This window comes from Cebus imitator, unplaced genomic scaffold (genome assembly GCF_001604975.1).
Source record: "Cebus imitator isolate Cc_AM_T3 unplaced genomic scaffold, Cebus_imitator-1.0 Scaffold48, whole genome shotgun sequence".
Taxonomy (NCBI): domain Eukaryota; kingdom Metazoa; phylum Chordata; class Mammalia; order Primates; family Cebidae; genus Cebus; species Cebus imitator.
Genome location: NW_016107363.1, coordinates 2385867 through 2407108, shown reverse-complemented (window position 1 = coordinate 2407108; position 21242 = coordinate 2385867). Strand labels below are relative to the sequence as shown.

Sequence of the window (21242 nt, the reverse complement as noted above, 5' to 3'; positions counted from 1 at the left end):
GCTGACTGTATTTGATCCATGCTCATCTGTATATTGTTAAAATTATCTTGTGTACTATCAGTGGCATGAATACACTTGGGAAAACCTTAGCCTATAGGGACAAAGTCCAGCATCTTGACCTGGCCTAAAAAACGTTTCATTTTCTGTTCCTGCTTACCCCCCGACTTGGCTTCTGCACATTGTATTATCTACATTGTGTATCTGGAATTCCTGACCACACCATAAAGTTTCACACCTCTGTAACTTGGTACAACTGATGCTGCCTGGGATGCCTTCTCCCTGCTCCTCGTGAGAAAACTCATATTCTCCCTCAGTTTAAACCCTTACTTTGATATCATCACCTCCTAGGCCTTGTAGGTAATTCTGCTGTTACAACTATCACACAGCTTTAATTTATTTGTTGTGATATTTATTGCTCCTACTGTGAGTTTCTGGAGGGAAGGAGTCCCGATTCTGCTTTCTAAATACCTATCACAGAATCATGTTGTTCTTTCTGAATTCCTATCACAAGTGAGGGGGCTGGAGACTTCAAAGGGTTTCTATTAGAAAGATACCATAAGCCAATTCAGTGGGAGCTGACAGACTTGTGCTCTTCTATTAAGATATTTATGGGAGGATGATTTGAGCTAGCACAGAAGCCAGAAAAGACTGACAGGGTGTACAGCTGCCATGACTGGTCACACCAGAGGGGTTCTTCTCCCTCGGTTATTTGAGGGATCTCAGGCCTGAGGCCTACTTTCCACAGGAACCGGATGCAAGGTACTACAACTCCTTTATCAGGAGGAGAGACTCTTGCTCCAAGCCTGCCATACAGCATATGCCCTTTCAGGCAGGGATGCCACCGCCTGGATCTTTTGTTCTTGTCCTGGTCTGGCTGTTTTCCCATGTGCTGCTTCTGTTCTGTGACTGCTCTAGGCATTCCTCCTACTACAAACTACTATATGGTTATATAGAAGGATTCTATAAATCAGCACTACATGTGTCAGTACAGCTCTGACTACAATACCTATATGATTATACAGAAAGATTATATGGAACTAAGTATGATTATATATATAAGCTAGATATAGTAAGCAGTAAGTTATTATATGATTATATAGAAAGATTATATAGAACTAAGTATGATTATACATATAAGCTAGATATAGTAAACAGTAAGTTATTATATGATTATACAAAAAGATTATATGGGACTAAGTATGATTATATATATAAGCTAGATGTAGTAAACAGTTATTATATTATATAAAAATATTATATGGGATTAAGTATGATTTTATATATATAAGTTAGATATAGTAAACAGTAAGTTGTATGATTATATAAAAAGATTATATAGAACTAAGTATGATTATATATATAAGCTAGATATAGTAAACAGTAAGTTATTATATGATTATATAGAAAGATTATATGGGACTAGGTATGATTACATATATAAGCTAGATATAAGTAAGCAGTGAGCTATACTTCAGGCACTAATTGTGCCTGAGGTCTGCACAGTTCTCCTTCCTTGGTGCCCCGGGGGTGTTACCCACAGCATTCCTTCCCAAATATGTCCCACTTCATTCCATCCCCACTGCAACTCTCCAGTCAAGTCACCATCACCACCACCTGCACCATGACAGGAATCTGCTAACTTGCCTCCCCACTTTCCTTCTCGTCTCTATGCTCCATTCATCCCACAGCAGCTAGACTGACCTCTTAAATGGGTAAATCAGATCACCAATATGCTCATTCTAAATAGGAATGAGAAACTATGGTAGGGTTTTAAGAGTAGGGGAGTGGTGACACAATCATATTTCCATGTGAGAAGATCGCACTGGCTGCGGGGTAGAGAATACAATGTAGGAAGAAGGGGCAAGAGAGAAAGTAGAGAGATCAGTGAGGAGCTGGTTACAGGGGTTCAGGCAAGAGAGGTGATGGCTGGACCAAAGCTGATGCAGGAAGCATTGACTTGATGACTGATGAGTTTATCAGCCCTGTGCTGCTGCTGAGGCCAGTGCAAAGAGCTCTGGGGTTACATAAATCATCTAACTGTCCTGGTCAGTGCTTATAATGATATATTAATGTATTCATGGCAGAAATAGAAATAAAAGGGAGGTTCAGCCAGGGCTAAGGAGAGAGATTATTGGCTTGTAACAGTTAAGAGTATAATATTCCGGTTCTAGTTCTACCAGCTACTATGAGATGTTGGTCAAGATTCTTAACCTCTTGGTGTTCTCTAAGACAGGTCAGTTATGGTTCCTCACTCACAGGGCTGTTGTGAGGATTAAATGAGACAGTGCTTGTGAAGTACGAGCTTGAGGCATGTCAGGAAGTAGATGTACAACAAATGTCAGCTTTATCACAGAATCTCTCCATGGGCAGAGGAAAATGTATCATTTTATCAGTAATCACAAACTTAAATATGTGAAAGGAAATCTCCTTGGACTTACTTGCATAGGGAAGTAGATGATGTAAAAGGTAAAATTCAGGAAGTGGGCAAGAAATTCTGTGGTTTTTAAGTAATGACTAGCAAGACTGTAACCGCCTCACACTTTTCTGGAATTCTATCTGGCAGCTACTACCCATTTGGCAGAGACTTGCAACAATGAATACAGCTACAACATCTATTGTGTATATAATCATAATACAAGAAAATAAAAGCAGGAAAAGAAGTTCATTAGAACCCATAGAGTGTAATTCATACTGAATCATTAACTCTCCCTTCATAATAAAAATCATAGCTACTGCTTAGTGAAGTGTTACAAGTTTTCTGTGCTATGCCTGCCACTTTGCGTGAGTTTATTACACTCTTTTGGAGGAGTTAAGAGCTTAAATCTGGAGTTATGTTGCCTAGATTCATGTGCAACCTTGGGCAAATAAATTTCTAGAGTCATCTCTACCTCAGTTTTCTCATCTATACAATGGGGATAATAATAAGGGTACCTACCTCAAGGGTTGTGTAGAAATATAAAGTGCTTTAAACCTCAAGGATTAAAGTAGAAATATAAAGTGCCTAGAACAATAGCTGGCTGAAAGTAAACACTTACTATTAGCTATATCATCATACTATTATTCCTGCTTTATAATTGAGGGACCTGAGGCTGAGAAAGTTTAAGTAACTTTCCCAGGTTCCACAGCTGATGAAGGACACAGCCAGAAATTAAACTCAGAACAGTCTGACTCTAAAGCTTCCTTTTCACATTCTTCCTCCTCCCTTCTAGATGAGAAACTTGGGTTTCTTTTTTGAAGTCAGAACATGAGTCATGATTCTAATTGAACAGAGGGGATTTCTGGTTAAAGGCTTCTGAATGGGAAAGCTGGTGGGATCAGGGAAAAAGTAACAATTTTCCTACAGAAAGTCTGCTTGAGGGAGGGGCTTTCCCTCTGAGGTTTTCCTCAGAATTTATTGCTAATTTGGCACATACCAGAAGGTGTCAAAACTAAGAAAAACTGAGGGCTGAGATGTACTGTTTCTGTCTAGTCAGCTCCGGCTCTGCGTTTTCTTGGGTTAAAACATGCTCATTAAATAGGATGCACAGTACCTGGAGCAGATGGAAGTTCTGTTATTGCAGACATACAGGTGGCTTCCCTTCTAGCTCCTCACACTACAGGCAGATCTATTCGTGTGGGCATTCATGGCCCTCAACTCTGTCTTCAGGCTGTCCGGATGTGTGGAAATCTGGATTTACCAATAGATAAAGCAGTATTCTAATGTAGTGAGTGGAAGTTTAGGCCAGTGATTATATCTCAGACTAAAGGAGAGACACCTAAATGTGAATTTTGGCTCTGTCATAAACTTTCCTTTGGCTTAGCTACCCTGTGCCTCAGTCTCCTTAGCTGTGAAGTGGGGATAACATAACAGCTACTTCATAGAGTTCTTGTGAGAACTCATGGGGTGATATATGTCAAGTGCTTAGCATACTCACTGGCACATGGTAAGGGCTGGATAAGTATTATTGTTGTTGTTGTGTGTGCTACTATTTGTACTAGTAAAAACAGCAGTCCTCACGGTGGCTCACACCTGTACTACTAGAACTTTGGGAGGCTGAAGTGGACAGATCACTTGAGATTAGGATATTGAGACCAGCCTGGCCAACATGGTAAAACCCCATCTCCACTAAAAAAAAATTAGCTGGGCATGGTGGTGTGCATCTGTAGTCTCAGCTACTCAGGAGGCTGAGGTTGAGAATCACTTAACTTGGGAGTTGGGGGAGGTGGAGGTTGCAGTGAGCTGAGATCACGCCACTGCACTCTAATCTGAGTGATGGAGTGAGACTCCATCTCAAAANAAAAAAAAAAAAAAAAAAAAAAAAAAAAAAAAAAAAAAAAAAAAAAAAAAAAAAAAAAAAGCCGTCCTAGTAGAAAGAGTAAGTAATTACTGACTTTGCAAAGGGCTTCTCTTTGGATTCTTTATTTGAATTCACATTCAACTTTTGGGTACACATCTGTTGGAAAGGAAATTTAGACACACATGTCTGGGTTTGGAGCTCCGGGCCATATTTTGCATCATGATTTGAATGTATCCTCTCTTATGACATTTTTGTAAAATCCTTGCTACTGGGTCACTGACATTCCTGTTATTCACTGGGGACATTTTAGTTATATGAGAGGCCAGAGTGATGAGCTACAAAGGATTAAAAAAAGCAGATGAAGATTAATTGTGTTCAACTAAAGTTCCAGGAATCCCCCAAAACTGCTGAATCATGGAAGATTTTCCCCTGGCCTCAGTGTCCCTCTGCCCTGGGACTACTTGGCAGGGTAGCACCCATGGCAATGCTTGTAATTTTTCATTTGAATAAAAAAAATGGGACAGTCTTCTCTCATGTGGTATTTGTGAATTTAATGTAAATTAGTAACATAGCTCTGTTTATTAAGTATCTACTCCCTTGTAATTTTCAAGTACACAATATATTGTTATTAATCGTAGTCACCATATTCTACATATTCTCTTGAACTTATTCCTCCTTGTTAGAAATTCTTCATTAGAACTTCTTGTAAGAATAGAAGTTGTAGTGAGGCAAGAACCATGATTACTCAGGGATGCTTTTGTCCTCTCCTTGGGTAGTGAAGGAGAAGGTGGAGAGCAGGGAGACTCCAGGTACCTCAGCCATCTTGCAGCAGCCCAGCAAGAAGCAGCATGGGCTGGGGAGAAGTCCAAAGAATAGATGAAAGCAAATAACAATGATGATTACAACCACAACTACCAACAACTCTTTTATAGTTGTAGCTATTACCATATATCAGACCTTGTTCTAAATGCTGTACATGTATTAGCTCATTTAGTCCTCACAACAACCCTACAAGACAAACGCTGTTGTTATTTCTGTTTTACACTGAGCAAAACGAAGTACAGAGAAGTTAAGCAACTTGCCTATAGCTAGTAAGTGGTTGTGGCAAGAATTGCATTCTAGGCAATTTGATCTAATTGGCATTTAGGGATAATAATATAATAAAGAAGACAAAGTAGAATCATAAAGATATTCAGCTAATTCCAAAGAAGGCAGAAAAACAGGAAAAGGGGAACAAAGATCTGATGGGACAAACAGAAAATAAAAAGCAAGGATGACAAATAACAAAATGATAAGTTTAAACCTATCAATAATCACATTAAATGTAAATAGGCTAAATATCTCAACTAAAAGGCAGAGATCTTCAGATTTGAGTTAAAAAGTTAGACCTCATTCTATGCTGCCTATAAGAAATGCACTTCACGAAGACACAATAGGTTAAAAATAAAAAGATAGAAAAAAAGATTTGCCATGCTAATACTTAAAAAAAAAAAAAGCTGGAGGGGCTATATTACTGTCATACAAGGTAAATTTCCGGCAAAGAATATTGCTGGGGATAAAGAAGATTATTTCCTAATGATAAAGGAATAAGTCAATCAAGAAGATATAACAATCTTAAATGTTTCTGCAACTGATAACGAAGCTTCAAAATATATAAAGCAAAAACAGAACTACCAGGAGAAACAAATTTAAAACTGTAGTAAGAGACTGAGAGCTTTCTCTAAATAAATGACAGGAAATAAGTAAGGGTATAGATTATTTGAACAACACTATAAACTGACTTGATCTAATTGATATTTGTAGATAAGAAGTCAACAAGAGAAATAAAGTGAAACACTAAAGATATGTGATTAGTGTAGCCCAGTAGCCTGGTTTTAGAGTCTGTACCAAAGAGAGTGGTGTCTTGGAGACCTATGATGAGAGAAGTGTAATGATTTTGAAAAGCAAGGGGTCTAGAGCAGTGGCACAGCTACAGAAATGGAAGGGGAAAAGAGATTTTAAGAAGATAGCTGAGTGTTACAAACTATATCCCTTTTGAAGTTTGTTAAAATATAAAAGGAATATCAGAATTGCTGCAAATTACTCCTGGTTGGTGGACTATGGTTCATTGAAGGAATTAAATATGGAGCCACGAGGAGCTATTTTGGTCAAGCTTCAGGTCTTCAGTTAAGGTTGGATTGAAAGGAAAAACTCTGGACCTAGCTGTAATGCTTACTCTGACTTGGGCAAGTCTTTTAACCACTTTAAGCTCCAATTTCTCTAAGAGTAAATGGGGGTTCATTTATTCACTTATTCATCTAAACAATAAATAATTCACTGGACTTTTGCTACATGTCAGTTTCTGCATGAAGGTTCTGTGAAAAAAGGAGGCAAATGTCCTTTCTGACAAGCAACTCAGTCTAGTGGGGAAGACAGACGACAAACTAATAAATAAAGAAGTATATGATATATATGATAATGATAAGAACTCTGGTGAAAACAGAACAGAGTAAGAGAGGGAGGGAGGACACAGGTGGGCCAGGTAAGGCTTTCTGATAAGGTCTAGAAACAGTGGAGATCTGGGTGAAAGAGAGGGGAAACAGCTGGGACAAAGGCCCTGAAATGGGAGTGGACTTGGTGCCTGGGAGGAAGAGCAAGGAGCCCAGTGTGGCTGGCGCAGTGATCAAGACCAGGAAGGTAGGGCCTTGTAGTCATGGTAACAGCATAGGCTTTCACTCTGAATGAGATGGGGAATCACTGGAGGTTTTCCTGCATTCAAGTGGCAAGATCTGACTTGTGTGTGAGAGTGTGTGTGTGTGTGTGTGTGTGTGTGTGTGTGTGTGTGTTTAATTCCCCTTGCTTCACGGTAGGAAATAGACTACTGGGAGGCAGGGGCAGAAGGAGGGGACTGCTTACGAGGCAGGAGTAGCAAGTGAAGGGGAGCAGCCATAGAGGCTTGGAGGCCAATGGTGAGATGAAGGCAGGGGTGAGGGGTCGAATTCTATATTTATCTTGAAGATGGAGTGAAAAGAATTTGATGATGGCCAGGTGTGGTGGCTCATGCCTATAATCCCAGCCCTTTGAGAGGCTGAGGTGGGAGGATTGCTTGAGGCCACGACCAGCCAGGGCAACATAGTGGGATCCCATCTCTGCAATTAAAAAAAACTTAGCTGGGCCTGGTGGTACTTGGGGGCTGAGGTGGGAGGACTGCTTGAGCCCAGGAGGTCAAGGCTGCAGTGAGCTAGGATTGCACCTTTACACTCCACTGTGGGTGACAGAGCAAGACTCTGTCTCAAAAAGAAAAACAATATTTGATTGTAGATGAGAAGGAAAAATGTCGATGATTACCTCAAGGTTTTTGGTCTGGGTATCTGGGTGAAGGGAGGATCACTTATTAAGATGGGAGAATGATAATACCTAATCCTTGTGAGGCAGTTTCACTGATAAAATCAGAGAGTGGATGTGAATGCATTTCCTGAACTTGAAAACACCATACGGATAATAAAAGATGAAAATTAGAAAGCCACCTAGGAGTTGCTAATTCTCAAATATGCCCAGATACTAACATTTTAAGGTCAAGAAGCAGTGTTGATTTTTCCCATTGATACATTTCCATTCAATAAAGTTATTCTTAATGGCCCAGTGGCTCATTTAAAGAACCACAGTGCATGCCAACAGTCATAATTCCCAGTGATTCTGATGTTCCTTTTATGTTTCAAACAACCTTAACGTGGAAACAATTTATGACCTCAGCTATGCTTCTTAAAAATTCCTTTCTTGGCTGGGCCATGGTGGCTCATGCGTGTAATCCCAGAGCTTTGGGAAGCCAAGAGAGGCAGATTGTTTGAGTCCAGGAACTTGAGACCAGCCTGGTCAACATGGCAAAACTCCATCTCTACCAAAAACACAAAAATTAACTGGGTGTGGTGAATGTGCACCTGTGGTCCCAGCTACTTGGGAGGATGGCGTGAGCCTGGGAGGCAGAGACTGCAGTGAGATGAGATCGTGCTGCTGCACTCCAGTCTGGGTAAGAGAGCCACACCCTGTCTCACAAATAATAATATTTTTTTTTGCTTTTTCTCTCCCATTTTCTAAGCTGTGACATAGCTCTCCCATTTCTGTCCTCCTTTATACAACTGGGCTCAGTAAAATTATTTTCATGGAAAAAAAATGTAGTCCATAAACATTTTTACTTTTCCTGAAAAGTCCCTTAGGCAACTAAGGTTGCTCACCCCTGATTTAGGCCACACTGGGTCTGATGGTGTTATTAAGGCAGCCACCGTTCACTTTTCAGAGCTATTTTAAGCTCTCTTGATATATTTCCTGGCAGGGGAAACTTTAAAATGGCAGTCTAGCAATATGAAATAGCTATGGAACCTGTCAGAAGTGAGCTACATATTTCTTCTGTCATCTGTAGGGTCAAGGTAACCTGAAATATGTTAATAACTTTACAAACAAATCAACACAAAAATTACCCAGTCCAAATCAGTTAGTTCAGTTTCCAGCAGAGTGAGTGAAGAGAATGTGGAAAATGGGAATTCATCCAATAGGGAAAATAATACCTGTGAAAAGTGGTTGCTGTGGAGAATAAATGACAGAGTAAAACTCCTAGTACAGTGCTTCAAAGGGAACTCGAATGTGGGCTGAGGCACTGATCGTTTTTTTAAAGGAAGTTAAAAAATAGCAGTTTAGAGGACAGATACGGTCATTCATATTCTGTTCTCTGTTTTCTCTCTTTGATCTGCCCTTTCCTCTTTGTTTCTCTCTCTCTCTCTCTTTCCACGTCTGTTATGCTCACTCATGTGCTGGTTCCTTTAGCAAATATTTACTGGGTGTCTATGAGGTAGGGTTTTAGTAAAGGTACAGATCTTTTCTTGTACACTACAGAAACCTAATTGAATTATCAACCTCTTTGTCTTGAAACTAGGATGTTCATCACAGAGGGGAAAGAGATATTAGGGAGAAATTCCATGAATATTATCAGAACATATGCCAGGAGCATAATGAGAAGGAAGAAAGATGGACCTCAGCAATGTTTCATGGCATTCTAATTTAATCAAAGAAAACCTGGTTGTACTTCATCCTGGACACTTGACAAAGGACTGAGTGTATACTTAGGGGACTGCACATGCTCCCATGGCCTTTTCACACCCCAGGCAGAAGAGCTTTGCCATAATCCCATCTGAGGCTTGGAATAATTTGGCCTCAAGACAATGCAAAGCAAATTCTCTGAATCCAAATCAAAGGTTGGGTTGAGTTACTGGTCTCCAGTTCACAGGTGATCTTTGCTTCCTCTGGAACCCTTCATACCTGAACCTCTCTGGTGCCCTGACTGGTTGCTCTCTATTCTTCTCTGGAAACTTGGGCTTTCTTTTCTTCCTAGAACTCCGAGGCACCACGGCTAGGCTCCTGTTCTTTACTCTCAGACCGCATGCTGCTGTAGTCTGCTCATCTACTGGGATGTTCAAAATTCCTGTCCTGGTCATGCCCTCCTGGACTTCATGGGGCTTCTGTTTAAATCTGTCTTAATCATGGCTAGGTCCCGAAATAGGGTTTCTGAATTCCCCAAACCTCCAAGACATGTAACCAACCCTCATTAATATTTATTTATTTAGAGATGGAGTCTCACTCTGTTGCTGAGGCTGGAGTGCAATGGCGCGATCTTGGCTCACTGCAACCTCCACCTCTTGAAGCGATTCTCCTGCCTCAACCTCCTGCATAGCTGAGATTACAGGCATGTATCACCATGCTCAGCTATTTTTTTTTTTGTATTTTTAGTAGAGACAGGGTTTCATCATGTTGGCAAGGCTGGTCTGGAACTCCTGACCTCAGGTGATCCGCCCTGTTTGGCCACCCAAAACGTTGGGCTTACAGGTGTGAGCCACTACGCCCGGCGAAACCCTTATTTTAATGGCATTTGCAGCACTTCAAGCCTTATCATCAATAGACCATATACCCAAAAAAGAATTAACGAGGCCCCTTTAGGGCCCAGAGGGGCTAAGCAGAATGATAGCCAGTTGGCAGGGGGTACCTACAGAACATCCGCCAAACACCCCATTCCCTTCAACTAGTTCAACTTTCCCTTTTCAGAGTTACAAGATTACCATGATTTCTGGGATAATGGGATCCATGTGATTTAGTTTAATAGGTCACGGCTCAGCATTTACTCAGTCACTAACAAACATCTAGAAAAATCATTGGTTTTATTTGTAAAAAAAAATGACATCTTATTCTTTTTGCTCTACTTGAACTTAATTGGTCATTTTTTTTTAGACTTTAAGAAAATAAAGATAATCACAAATTTTCTATTTTTTCTCATTCATTTAAATGCTGCACTAAGATATATTAAATGTGACTTGATTGAAGGGGACTTCTGCCTGCTGTTCACACCTGAAAGATGTGGTTGCTGATTGAGGTGCAGGTGAGTGATTTGCAGAGTTTAAATGATCTGGATGCCTCTGACAAGGTATGTGGAGCCTACAAGACCTTCCCAGACTAAAATCACCTAGCATGCCACTAAGAAAGTTTTGAATTGTCCTAGAAACCCTATTAGAGAAAGAGAAGGACATTTTTCTATCTTGACAGCAAGAATGCAAATACAATAATCATAAGAATTGAGGAAGATTACTGTAAATATCAAAGTCAAAACACTTTAAAACCTTTTCACCAACCCTTTGTATTTCCTTCTGCATGGTTCTCTGAAGGTCTTGTGTTTGAAATGAACAGACGTGTGTCCAAAACTGCCACTTGGGGAAGAAACACTTACCCAGAATGCTTCATGTTTTGAGGCTTATCCATTCGTACAGCAAGTTTGATTTTGAGATCTTGGTCAGGGCAGTTTTTGGAGACTGTCATTTTGTGCCACTCTGACTGTTTGGGGCTGTTTGGGGTGGGATGGAGAATAACCTGCAGGAGAAAAAGGACAAGCAGCTAGAAAATAGAAGCACCATTATGTTTTTATAGATTTGAAACTTTGATTCTGAGTAGTAGACTGGCTCGAACAGTTCCCACTGCCTGGGGACAGAAACACATTCTTTTGTTCCTTCCTTCTCTTCCTGGCTAATTTTGTAAAAGTAAAGACTTCTGTGTTTCTGTAATGATTCTGTGACGAAAATCATGATTTCCGTGATTCTGCTTTGACTTTTCTGATGTTCAGAAGTACTAAACAAACCCAGAATGGAGAACGTTGTCCACCCATTATTCTCTGCATCTTTGCCTAAGAAGATGGATGTATAAAAGGAAGAAATATGCTTATACATTAGAGAGTCCTTTTAGTCCACTCTTTTTCTCCATTATTTAGGATTTCTTTCACTTTTTAAGAGGAGAAATTCCTCAAGACCCCCAGGGGAAAATGGAAGAAACCTTATTAGATGGATGAGAAATGTGAGACTCAGGGAAGGAAAGGGACTTGCTTAGAGACACATTTCAACCCGATTTCACCTGGCCTGGATATCTTATCACACAACATCCAACTTTGCCCTGGCATGGAAGAAAGCACACACGGCTTGAAGACAGATCAGCTTTTAGGAAATGCCTTTCACCAGTGTGGTTCAGAAAGAGCAATTTGATTTGGGTCTTCTACATCCATTCTTGTTGTCTGGAATTCTGAGAGTGAAACAGGAAGTGGGTAACTCAGTAAATCTACTTTTTTGTCTTGTGATCATAGAGTTCTCAGGAGCCACATGGGATCTGGGGAACATGCATTTAGGGAGGAATGGAATATTTGGAAAATCCCTGAAACTAAGGGAACATGAACTAAATATAGGCACAACAAAAGCTGGGCTTGCTAAGATTTGCTTCTGTGATGGCAGCATGCCCTGGTTTGTTGCACATTGCTTTGGCTGTTTTCAAAGTATTTATTTTCTCCAGGTGCAGGGACAGTGGATCCCTTTCCTGGGCTTCTTTCACCTCTGGAGGTGGCCGTGAGGGAACTCAGGGTCTCAGGGGTGGATACTCTGGCCTTCTGGATGCTATATCAGCTTCATTAGTCATGTAAGCTTGGCCCATGCTTGAAGGGTAGACACACATGGCTTCCTGTGTGACTGTGGAACAAGACTGCAGAGAGGAGGAGGAGGAGGAGGCCATGGCAGAAAAGAAAAATCAACCCACTTAGATGTGCTTCATTTATGCTGATTTCTCAGCCCTTCTCTTTCTGGGCCTGACCCTTTTTCTTCATTAAATTCCCACCTCTGATGAAATATACATTCTTGCTAACCATTTCAAGTCTTCCCAATGTCTTATGACATGATTGAAATACAGAAATGCCTGATTTTTTCAGATCAGAGGCTGTCAACGTTTTTGATTATGTCCTATTTTAGTCAAATGTTTTTGAGCAATTAGCCCAGTATCTGTATGCTAACATTTTATATAAGTTTACTTTGTATTAATATATTACCCTATCACATATATCATAAAATATACACAAATCAAAGATGGCCTAAGTATTTACAAATCTATATTTTTAAATAACTTGCTAATTATGGTGGCTGTGCTATTAGCTATATTTAAGGTATCACATATATTTAGGGCAAGGTACATTGTTAATGACATTGGTTATAAATCCATAGTTCGAGTAGTCTTCTAAATAATTTCATCATGTCTTAACTGACATCTTGTCCCATCTGATTACATTGGCACTGTTTTTATCTCATGATATGAGTGACAGAGTGCCTGCCAGTAGGTCAGGTGTTGGCTCTACCATTTTTCTTGTTTGCCAGGCTTGCATTGCTAGTACTATCTTCAAATCAGAGCTTCTGTGCAGCTATCTTCTGAGGCTACTTGTTTATTTTGTAAGGGTTCATGAAGTTAGAGCTCCAGCAAAAAATGTACAGATTCACTTAACTGGCACCAGAGAACTGCAACATGTCATAGGACAATGCTGGGAGTCAATGCGTGAGTCAGGGCACTGCTGGGTCGTGGAGACCTCTCCCTTTTCTCCAGGAACTGCCTGTTCTTACATGTCACCCTGTATCATGTGCCACATCCTGAGACCTGACATTTTGAGGGAGCTGCCAATCTCAGTGAAGCTGACCCTCCATCCAGAGGCTGGTTTGGCATAGGAGAGGTAGGGTATGATGCTGGGAAGTCAGCAAGGGAGGTGCTGGTAAGAGACACCCCACCCAGGGCCAGAACAGCAGTAAGGCCCTGGGCTTCCGTCTGCTCCTGCCTGTTTGGCAAAATCACAGAGGAAGCAGTGCTCTGGGCACCCGGAGCTCATTAACAGGCCTTTTGCCATATGGATTCTGGGCATGCTTCCCACTGGCAATTTGGTGTCCATTCGTGACGCAATGGCCACAGCTCATTACTGGCTGCACCACAAAGACTTCTTCCCCTGTGCAATTGCTTCCTGGGGAGAACTCTTCTCCAGGGTGGATGGAGAGATGAAGTGACCACAATTCTTTTCTGTCTTTGTCCCCACCCTGCCATGCCCCTGACAGGCTGACGACTCATTTGTATGTGTCAGTGCTGCTGAATTATGAGGGTCCTTCTGGGCGCACATGAGTCCCAAGCAGAACAGACACCTCATCTGGACATTCCAGGCTGCTAATCAAGCACTTTGTCAATTCAGCCGAGGCCCATGTGTGCTGTGCTTTGAAGTGGGATGCTGATGTGGCCACAAGGACCCACCCCCTGCAGTAGCTGCACTCCAGCCAGCCGTGGCTTCTCCTAGTTGCCTGCAAACAGTCAGGGCCTTCTGGGGGACGGCTTTACCCTCGGCCTTTACCTGGCAGATCCTCCCCCTCCGGCTTGCCTATATCTCTCTGGGTACCTCTTGCATCCCCCAGGAAGGAATCCCTGCCCCTCAGACTGGATTCTGCCTTCTTGCTAAGTGCTTCATTTCCAGGTGGTTTTTTTCTTCCCCCCTAACAGAACACCTCCCGCATCACAGTACTTTCTGGCTTTATGTCTGTGCTCCTCATGCTTTATGAGGTTAATGCTTTCTGGCATTGTGCTGTGCTCTGTGCACAGCACAAATGATTGGACACAGTGGGCCTAGAATCCTATAATATTGCAGGGTTGGGAAAGATGCAGGAAAACAGGCACTCTTTACGCCTTTTGTGGAAGGATCAATTGGTGCATGCACTTCAGGGGACAATCTGGCAGTATCTGTCCAATTTCAAATTTCAGTCAGCAAAATATTTTTTGGAAATCTATTCTATAGGTATCCATACATATACAAAGAAAATAAATTCAAGGCTATTCACTGAAGCATTGTTTATATAGCCAAAGATGAAATAATCTAAAAATTCATCAACAGAGGATTTGTTAAATAAAATACATCTACATAATGGAATATAATGCAGCTATGTAAAAAGAAGACAGGTCAGTCTAGAGTCATATGAATTAATCACGAAATATAATGATTTCAGGCACCATGTAGAGAAGTGCATATATAGTAGCTTCCAATTGTGCTTTTTATTTTTTAAAGAGGGGGAATATACACATATGTGCTTATATATGCTATGCTTGTACATGCAGAGAATATTTGGGGAAGGATAACCATAAATTGAAAACAAGACTTTTCTCTTGGAAGATATACTAGAGCGATATAGAAGAGATAATTACTTTTCTCTATATATCCATTTTAACTTGTTTTCACAATGTGCATTAATTTTTTTAACTAAAAACATTATTAAAAACAAACAATAACACTTAAGAAACAAACCAAAAAATGGTTGAATGAATAAATGTAAGACCAGGATTCTAAACTGGCTCTGCTAAGTGTGTGAAGAATTAGAGCATAGAAACACTCTCCCATGAGGTCCAAGTGTGACTTCACTGTACTCTTGGGTCACCTAGATGCTGCCTATGAAGATACTGCCAGCAGAGGGTATCCAGCCAGCACAAGGGCCAGGCAGGCCAGCCTTCGTGCAACTGGCGGACAGTTTCTTTGGCACAAAGGAGTGGAAAACTAGCATCTGGGGGAATGTATGAGGGGCCTGAAGAAAAGAATGAATCATTATGAAACGAGTGCATTTGGAACTGTGGCAAGCCCACGGCTTTCACCACCAAAGCAGAGCCCAGGGTTTTATTTTTGTGTAGGGACAACAGTGTAGTACAGATAGCCCTGGAGATGAGACAACACGGCTCCTGAAGTAATGGAACCCTCTGGGCCTTAGCATGCTCCTCAGTACAAGAGAGGTGATGACTGTGGCTGCCTCAACAGGGTTGTCTTGAGAGAGCTGAGGGGCTGTGCAGAGTCTTTGGGACAGTGGCCTGGCCCATACATAGGCCCTGACTGCTTGGTGGCTCTGGAGGAGTCTCCTACATTCCATGGGAGTAAGATTTCTCATCTACAAAACAAAGGATTTCAATATGCCAGTGGCTTTAAATTTTCTGAGTAGAAATGGCTTTGAGAAGTTGGTGAATGCTTTGGTAGCCAGTCCAGAAAAATGCATATACGCCTAGACACACACACATTTGTAAACTATTTTCAGGCTGGGTACAGTAGTTTAGGCCTATAATCCCAGCAGTTTGGGAAGTGGAGGTGGGTGGATCACTTGAGGTCAGGAGTTCGAGACCAGCCTGGCCAACATGGTAAAACCATGTCTCTACTAAAAATATAAAAATTAGCCAGGTGTGGTGGTGTGTGCCTATAATCCCAGCTACTGGAGGGGGCTAAGGCAGGAGAATCGCTTAAACCAGGGAGGTGGAGGTTGCAGCAAGCTTGGGCAACAGAACTAGACTGTCTCAAAAAAGAAAAAAAAATTCAGGGCATCCAGGGTCTTCAGAGGCTCATTGTGGACCCAGGTTGAGCATCCTGGGCTGGTCAGTTACACTGGTTCTTTCTAACACTAATATACAGGTTATTAACATGATTCTTAACATCTGCCTTCCTGGAAAAGAAGTTTGAAGAAAAATGAAAGGCAAGATAATTCCTCCACTCTATGTGTGTCTCTCTTTCCCTAGGGACAGAAATGAGCACCTATCGTTTCTCAAAGAAAACAGCTAAACCTTTCTTTTCTTTCGTCATCCCCTCTCCTCCCACTTTTCTCGGTAGGGACACTGTTTTTTGCTTTTGCTATTAGCTTTATTTACTTTTCATTTAATCTCCTTCTAAGGTCTATGCTGTAGTACTATGACTCCAGGTTGATTCTATAGAGGAAAGCCAGATTGGGAAAATGGGGGAAAGAAAGGAAGAGAAAAAAAGGAAGCACAGGAAATGAGTTCTCGCTGGCACTGTGAAGTGTGTGTGCCCGTGTGCTTGTTTGGGGTTGTCTCTCACTATGCTATAGATGGTATATCAGAGGCTCAGAGAGATTGCCTTGGCTGAGATCATGTCACTTTCAGGAGTGATTACGCATTCAACCAATATGAAATAAAATTTATTGAAAGTCTGTGTTCTGGGCTCTGGGTATAAGGTAGTGAACAAAATAGTTTACGTTTCTATTTCTGTAGAGGTTTTATGGTCCAGTGGGGCAGACAGAAGTCTGAATGTCTGTCAATTCTGTTTCTTTCTCAGTGATCAGTTCAGTAGTATATGTGAATGAGGAGCTGAGATAGCAAATGAAGGAGGCTGGGCTGTCAGGAAAGGACTCTCCAAGGAGGTGGTATTTATACAGAGAAGGCATTTATGATTTTTGAAGGGTTGGGAGGTAGGGAGAGGACAACAGGTAGAGATGAAGCCCCCTGAGGAGGGAAGAAAATTTGGCGTATATGAGGGATTGAAATTTGGCCAATGATGCTGGGGACGGGGAGGAACGTGGCAGTGGATGGGGGTGAAGAGGTTATCAGAAGCCAAATTAAATGAGTGAATTCAGATTTTACCATAAGCAGGTGGGGTCACTGGCAAAATCAACTTGTGAAAATATTACTGGCTTCCTGGTGCGGAGTCAATGGTTCGTATGCAAAGAGAAACTTCACTGTTATCTCAGTGGTTCTCAAGGGAGTTGGTACCACCACCTCTCAGGGGTGTCTCAGAAATTTTAATGACATTTTAATTGACAAAATAATGGTGTCGGTCCTTGTTGGCATTGAGTGCATAGGGCCAGGGGTGCTAAACATCCTTCAAAGATGCTCCCTAGTGAGGCACCTTCCTGCATCTGACTTTTGAATATTCCCATGGGATATTAGTGGAGGTGGGAAAAGTCTGTTTATAATGAACTACATGGAGATCCGAACTCTCGTCTTACAATTTCAAATCAAAGCCTTTTTGGCACATTTCCAAGAAATCAAGGAAACTTTACCAAGTATTTTTCACCATTTCATTAAATCAGTTTACTGATGCTCAGGCTTGGGAGTCACCCATGCTGCACAACTCCACACCCCACAGTGGATTCTGTAGCTGTCACCTTCACAGTGACTCTTCATACGGGAGCAAGCAAAGCACTACTACATTTGGCTTTTGAGTATTTACATTTTGAAGATTTTTTACTATTAACTTACTTCCCTTTGTTTCTCTCTTATGTCACTGTGTTGACTTTAACAGTCAGGTGGGTAGGCAGTTAAATCATCTAAGAATTCCATTTTAAGACAGTAGAAGGCATTACAAATCTTAACCCTAAAGGATGTTTGGGTCTGATAGTATTGAGAACTCCTGCTCTATCTCCTGTAGTGCACACACTTGTTAGCCCAGCTTTGTATAAGAGAATCTGAGGCTCAGAGAGGTTGAGGAACTTGCTCAAGGTCACCCAGCTAATTTAGAGTGGAGCCCAGGATTTAATGTTCAAAACTGAGCCTCTCAGCACATGACAATGCTGCCTGTTGGTGTCCTGTGCACTGGAGACCTAGCTGGGGAAATCCACTCTCTGGAGTTCCCCTTGTGATGGGAAGTGCTTACCCGCCCAAGCTCCTTGTCCTCCAAGGCCAGGACACCTGTGCTCTCTGTGAATAGCTTCACCTTTACAGCTGGCAGTGCATGGGTTGTGGAGAAGTCACCTTGGGTGCCCCAGCTGCAGAAAGAATCAAAGAGGTCAATGTAGACATATCTGCCTTGGTGAGGCTAAACTATTCCCTTATTCCCAGGACAGGTGAATGCAGGGTTAAACAGAGGCAGCATTGGTTGTCACATCCTCCTCTCCTCCCCTCCAAAGCTGCCAGAGTAACAAAAGTGTTAATTAACTTGTTAGGGAAATGCAAGACAGAAAGTTGCCATGCTCTTCATAGAGCACTATAAGGAATCACTTGAAATCAGCATAAACTCAAGTTGGCGAGAACTTGTCCCCATGCATTTGCCGTATGTACAGACTAATCCAGGGCAATCACTAATATTTCATTGCATCCTTTGACTTCTTTGTTTGTGGAAACTGCAGTTCTAGATTTTGGGATGGGGCTTCATTTGGTTCAAGCCAACACCTGACTTTCAAATGAGACTTCAGCAGTAGTGGTGGGGAGGTGGGGAGTCTGTTTCCACTGGCATTCAAAAAGGAGTTGAATAAGGAGATTATGGAGCTCCACCCTGTCAAGGTCAAAGAGAGACTGTAAAGGAGAAGGATAAGAATGTGGGAATTGCCATTCTCTCCTCATAGTCTGTAGATATCTGAGTTTCTGTTTTTCCCAGATGGGAGCCTGGCTTACCCAGAATCTGGGTATAGCACCAGGTGTGGCTCACATGAGCCCCTGATGTGCCCCTCAAATACAGCCTGTTCATTTACTCATTATTATTCTTACAGAGAATTCAGCGCTACGCATTCTGTGCCTGTGAGCAGAGTGATCTTCCAGAAGTGTTAACTGGACTGCACTGAGCTCCAGGTCCATGGCACCTGTTTCACTGCACCCAAGGGGCAATCTGGACCCCTACCTATGGACTGCCACCCATTCGCTCCAATGTCACAGGCCTCCTGACTCTGCCACTTCAGGCCTGTTACATGTATGGTTCCTCTGCTGGCAGTGTTTCTCCCCACCCCACCCATTCACTGGGCAACCTCTCTGGGGCTCAGCTTAAAAGCCACTGTCCCTTGACCTCCCAATCTAAACTGTGTTCTGGTATTAACCTCTCTTTACCATACTATTTAATTTTGCATCCTAGCAATCACTGGATTTGTAATTATTGATTTGTGTCATTGTTTTATAGCAGAATCCTCTAATATTCTGTAAGCTCCATGAGCTCAGGAACTGTGTGTTTATGTTGCTTACCCAGAACTTAGCACACTCTTGAACATATAGAAGGCATTTAACAAGAATTTGTTGAATAAATGAATGATGTCAAATATAATGTCTTTTATAGAACTAGAAAACATCAGTGATACAATTTCATATAGAGAAGTTTTTTTATTTTACTTTATAACAATGATCAACTTTCATACTTTAAAATGCTTATTATAATTTTTAATGACTCTGTATTACATTTTATATATGCACCATAATTTATTTAGCCATTGTTCTATTACTGAAATGGAAATGAGCATTAATTTTGTTTAGTTTTTTGAGATGGGTGCTTCTGTTCTCCAAGCTGGTCTTGAACTCCTGGACTCAAGCAATCTTTCCACCTCAGTCTCCTGAGTTGCTAGGAGTTAAATATTAATTTTTGATTTCATCTCTGATTGTTTCCTTGGGATGGAGACCTAGCTGGGAGATCATTTCTTCATTCATCAACAAACATTTAGAAATGTTACATGGTTCCAGGAGCTGTGCTCATCAATGCACACTTTCCAGGCTTGAGATGCCTATTCCCAAAATGATTTACACAAAGGCAGTGACTCTCCTGCCACCATTTGGAAATGGGAGTGCAAATCACAGGCTTCCTTCTTGCCTGAGTATCATTATTCACCTTTTCTTCTGGCCTTTTTTATCAATGTTATTTTCATGGATATTTTGCCGACTACTAGTGGGCTTCAACATTTTACCCTGTGTTTGTTGGAAGTTTGTATTCTTCTTTTGTAAATTATGGAAACCTGCCTACTAGTCTCAGTGTTGTCTTTAATCAAATAAATCCTATTAACTCAAAGACACAGGGAATCTAGTAAGAGCTGGCAAAAGAAGACCAGGAAAATTGAGATGAGGGGAAACCAGATCCATGGGGATCTCAGTGCATGAAGCGAAAGCACATCAGTCATAGTAGAGACAGAGAGAACATGGAGAAGGCCATGAGATAGGACAAAAAGTGACAGGTTTCAAACACATCAGCAAAATGTTTGAGGTTCAGATAGAAACTCCTAAGTGGTTGTTAGCAACTGCAGCAAGACCCCAAGATAGGGAAATCTTTGTCTCAGCAATGGTAAGGGTTTTGAACCAGATATTTTAAATTTAAATCCTGGCTTAGTCACTTGCAAACTATGAAATTTAGGGCAAGGACTTCATGTCCCTGTACCTCAATTTACTCAGCTATAAAATAAGCTCATTTCACAGACTAGCTGTAAAGAACAAACAGCTGCAAGTTTGGAAGAGGTTGAGAACCCTACAAATTTTGGCTGCCTTCCCTTCCAAAGTAAGGAGATGTATTCTAGTAATAGTGATAATTGCTTATCTATTTAAATTTACTTACTTGATGATTAGCTGACATGTAATAATGGTACATATTTATAGGTATGATGGTTAATGCTGAGTGTCTACTAGATTGGATTGAAGGATACAAAGTATTAATCCTGGGTGTGTCTGTGTGGGTTTTGCTAAAAGAGATTAACATAAGGGCAGATCCACCCTTAATCTGGTGGACACAATATAATCAGCTTCCAGCAAATATAAAGCAGGAAGAAAAACATGAAAAGGAGAGACTGGCCCAGCTTCCTATAGCCTACATCTTTATCCTGTGCTGGATGCTTCTTGACCTCAAACATTGGACTCCAGGTTCTTCAGTTTTGGGACTTAGACTGGCTCTCCTTGCTACTCAGTTTGCAGACAGCCTATTGTGGGACCTCGTGATCATGTAAGTTAATACTTAATAAACACCCATATATATATGTGCGTGTGTGTATATATATGTGTGTACACACACACACACACACACACACACACACACACACACACACAGTTCTTATTAGTTTTTTTCCTCTGGAGAACCCTGACTAATACAATAGGGTACAGAGTACTTTTTTTTTTTTTTTTTTT

At 41.3% G+C, this 21242-nt stretch overlaps 1 protein-coding gene across 39 annotated transcripts in view; it reads right to left on the bottom strand.

Moving 5' to 3' along the window:
• The window catches only part of CADPS (calcium dependent secretion activator), a 471006-nt gene that overhangs the window by 175595 nt on the left and 274169 nt on the right, over positions 1-21242 (bottom strand). For all 39 annotated transcript variants that reach the window (XM_017527379.2, XM_017527388.2, XM_037738038.1 and 36 more), the window contains exons 7-8: positions 18037-18148; positions 11023-11162 (exon numbers count right to left, since the gene is read on the bottom strand). In XM_017527379.2, coding sequence (XP_017382868.1) covers positions 11023-11162; positions 18037-18148 — 252 coding nt within the window. The remainder of the gene's footprint in view (positions 1-11022; positions 11163-18036; positions 18149-21242) is intronic.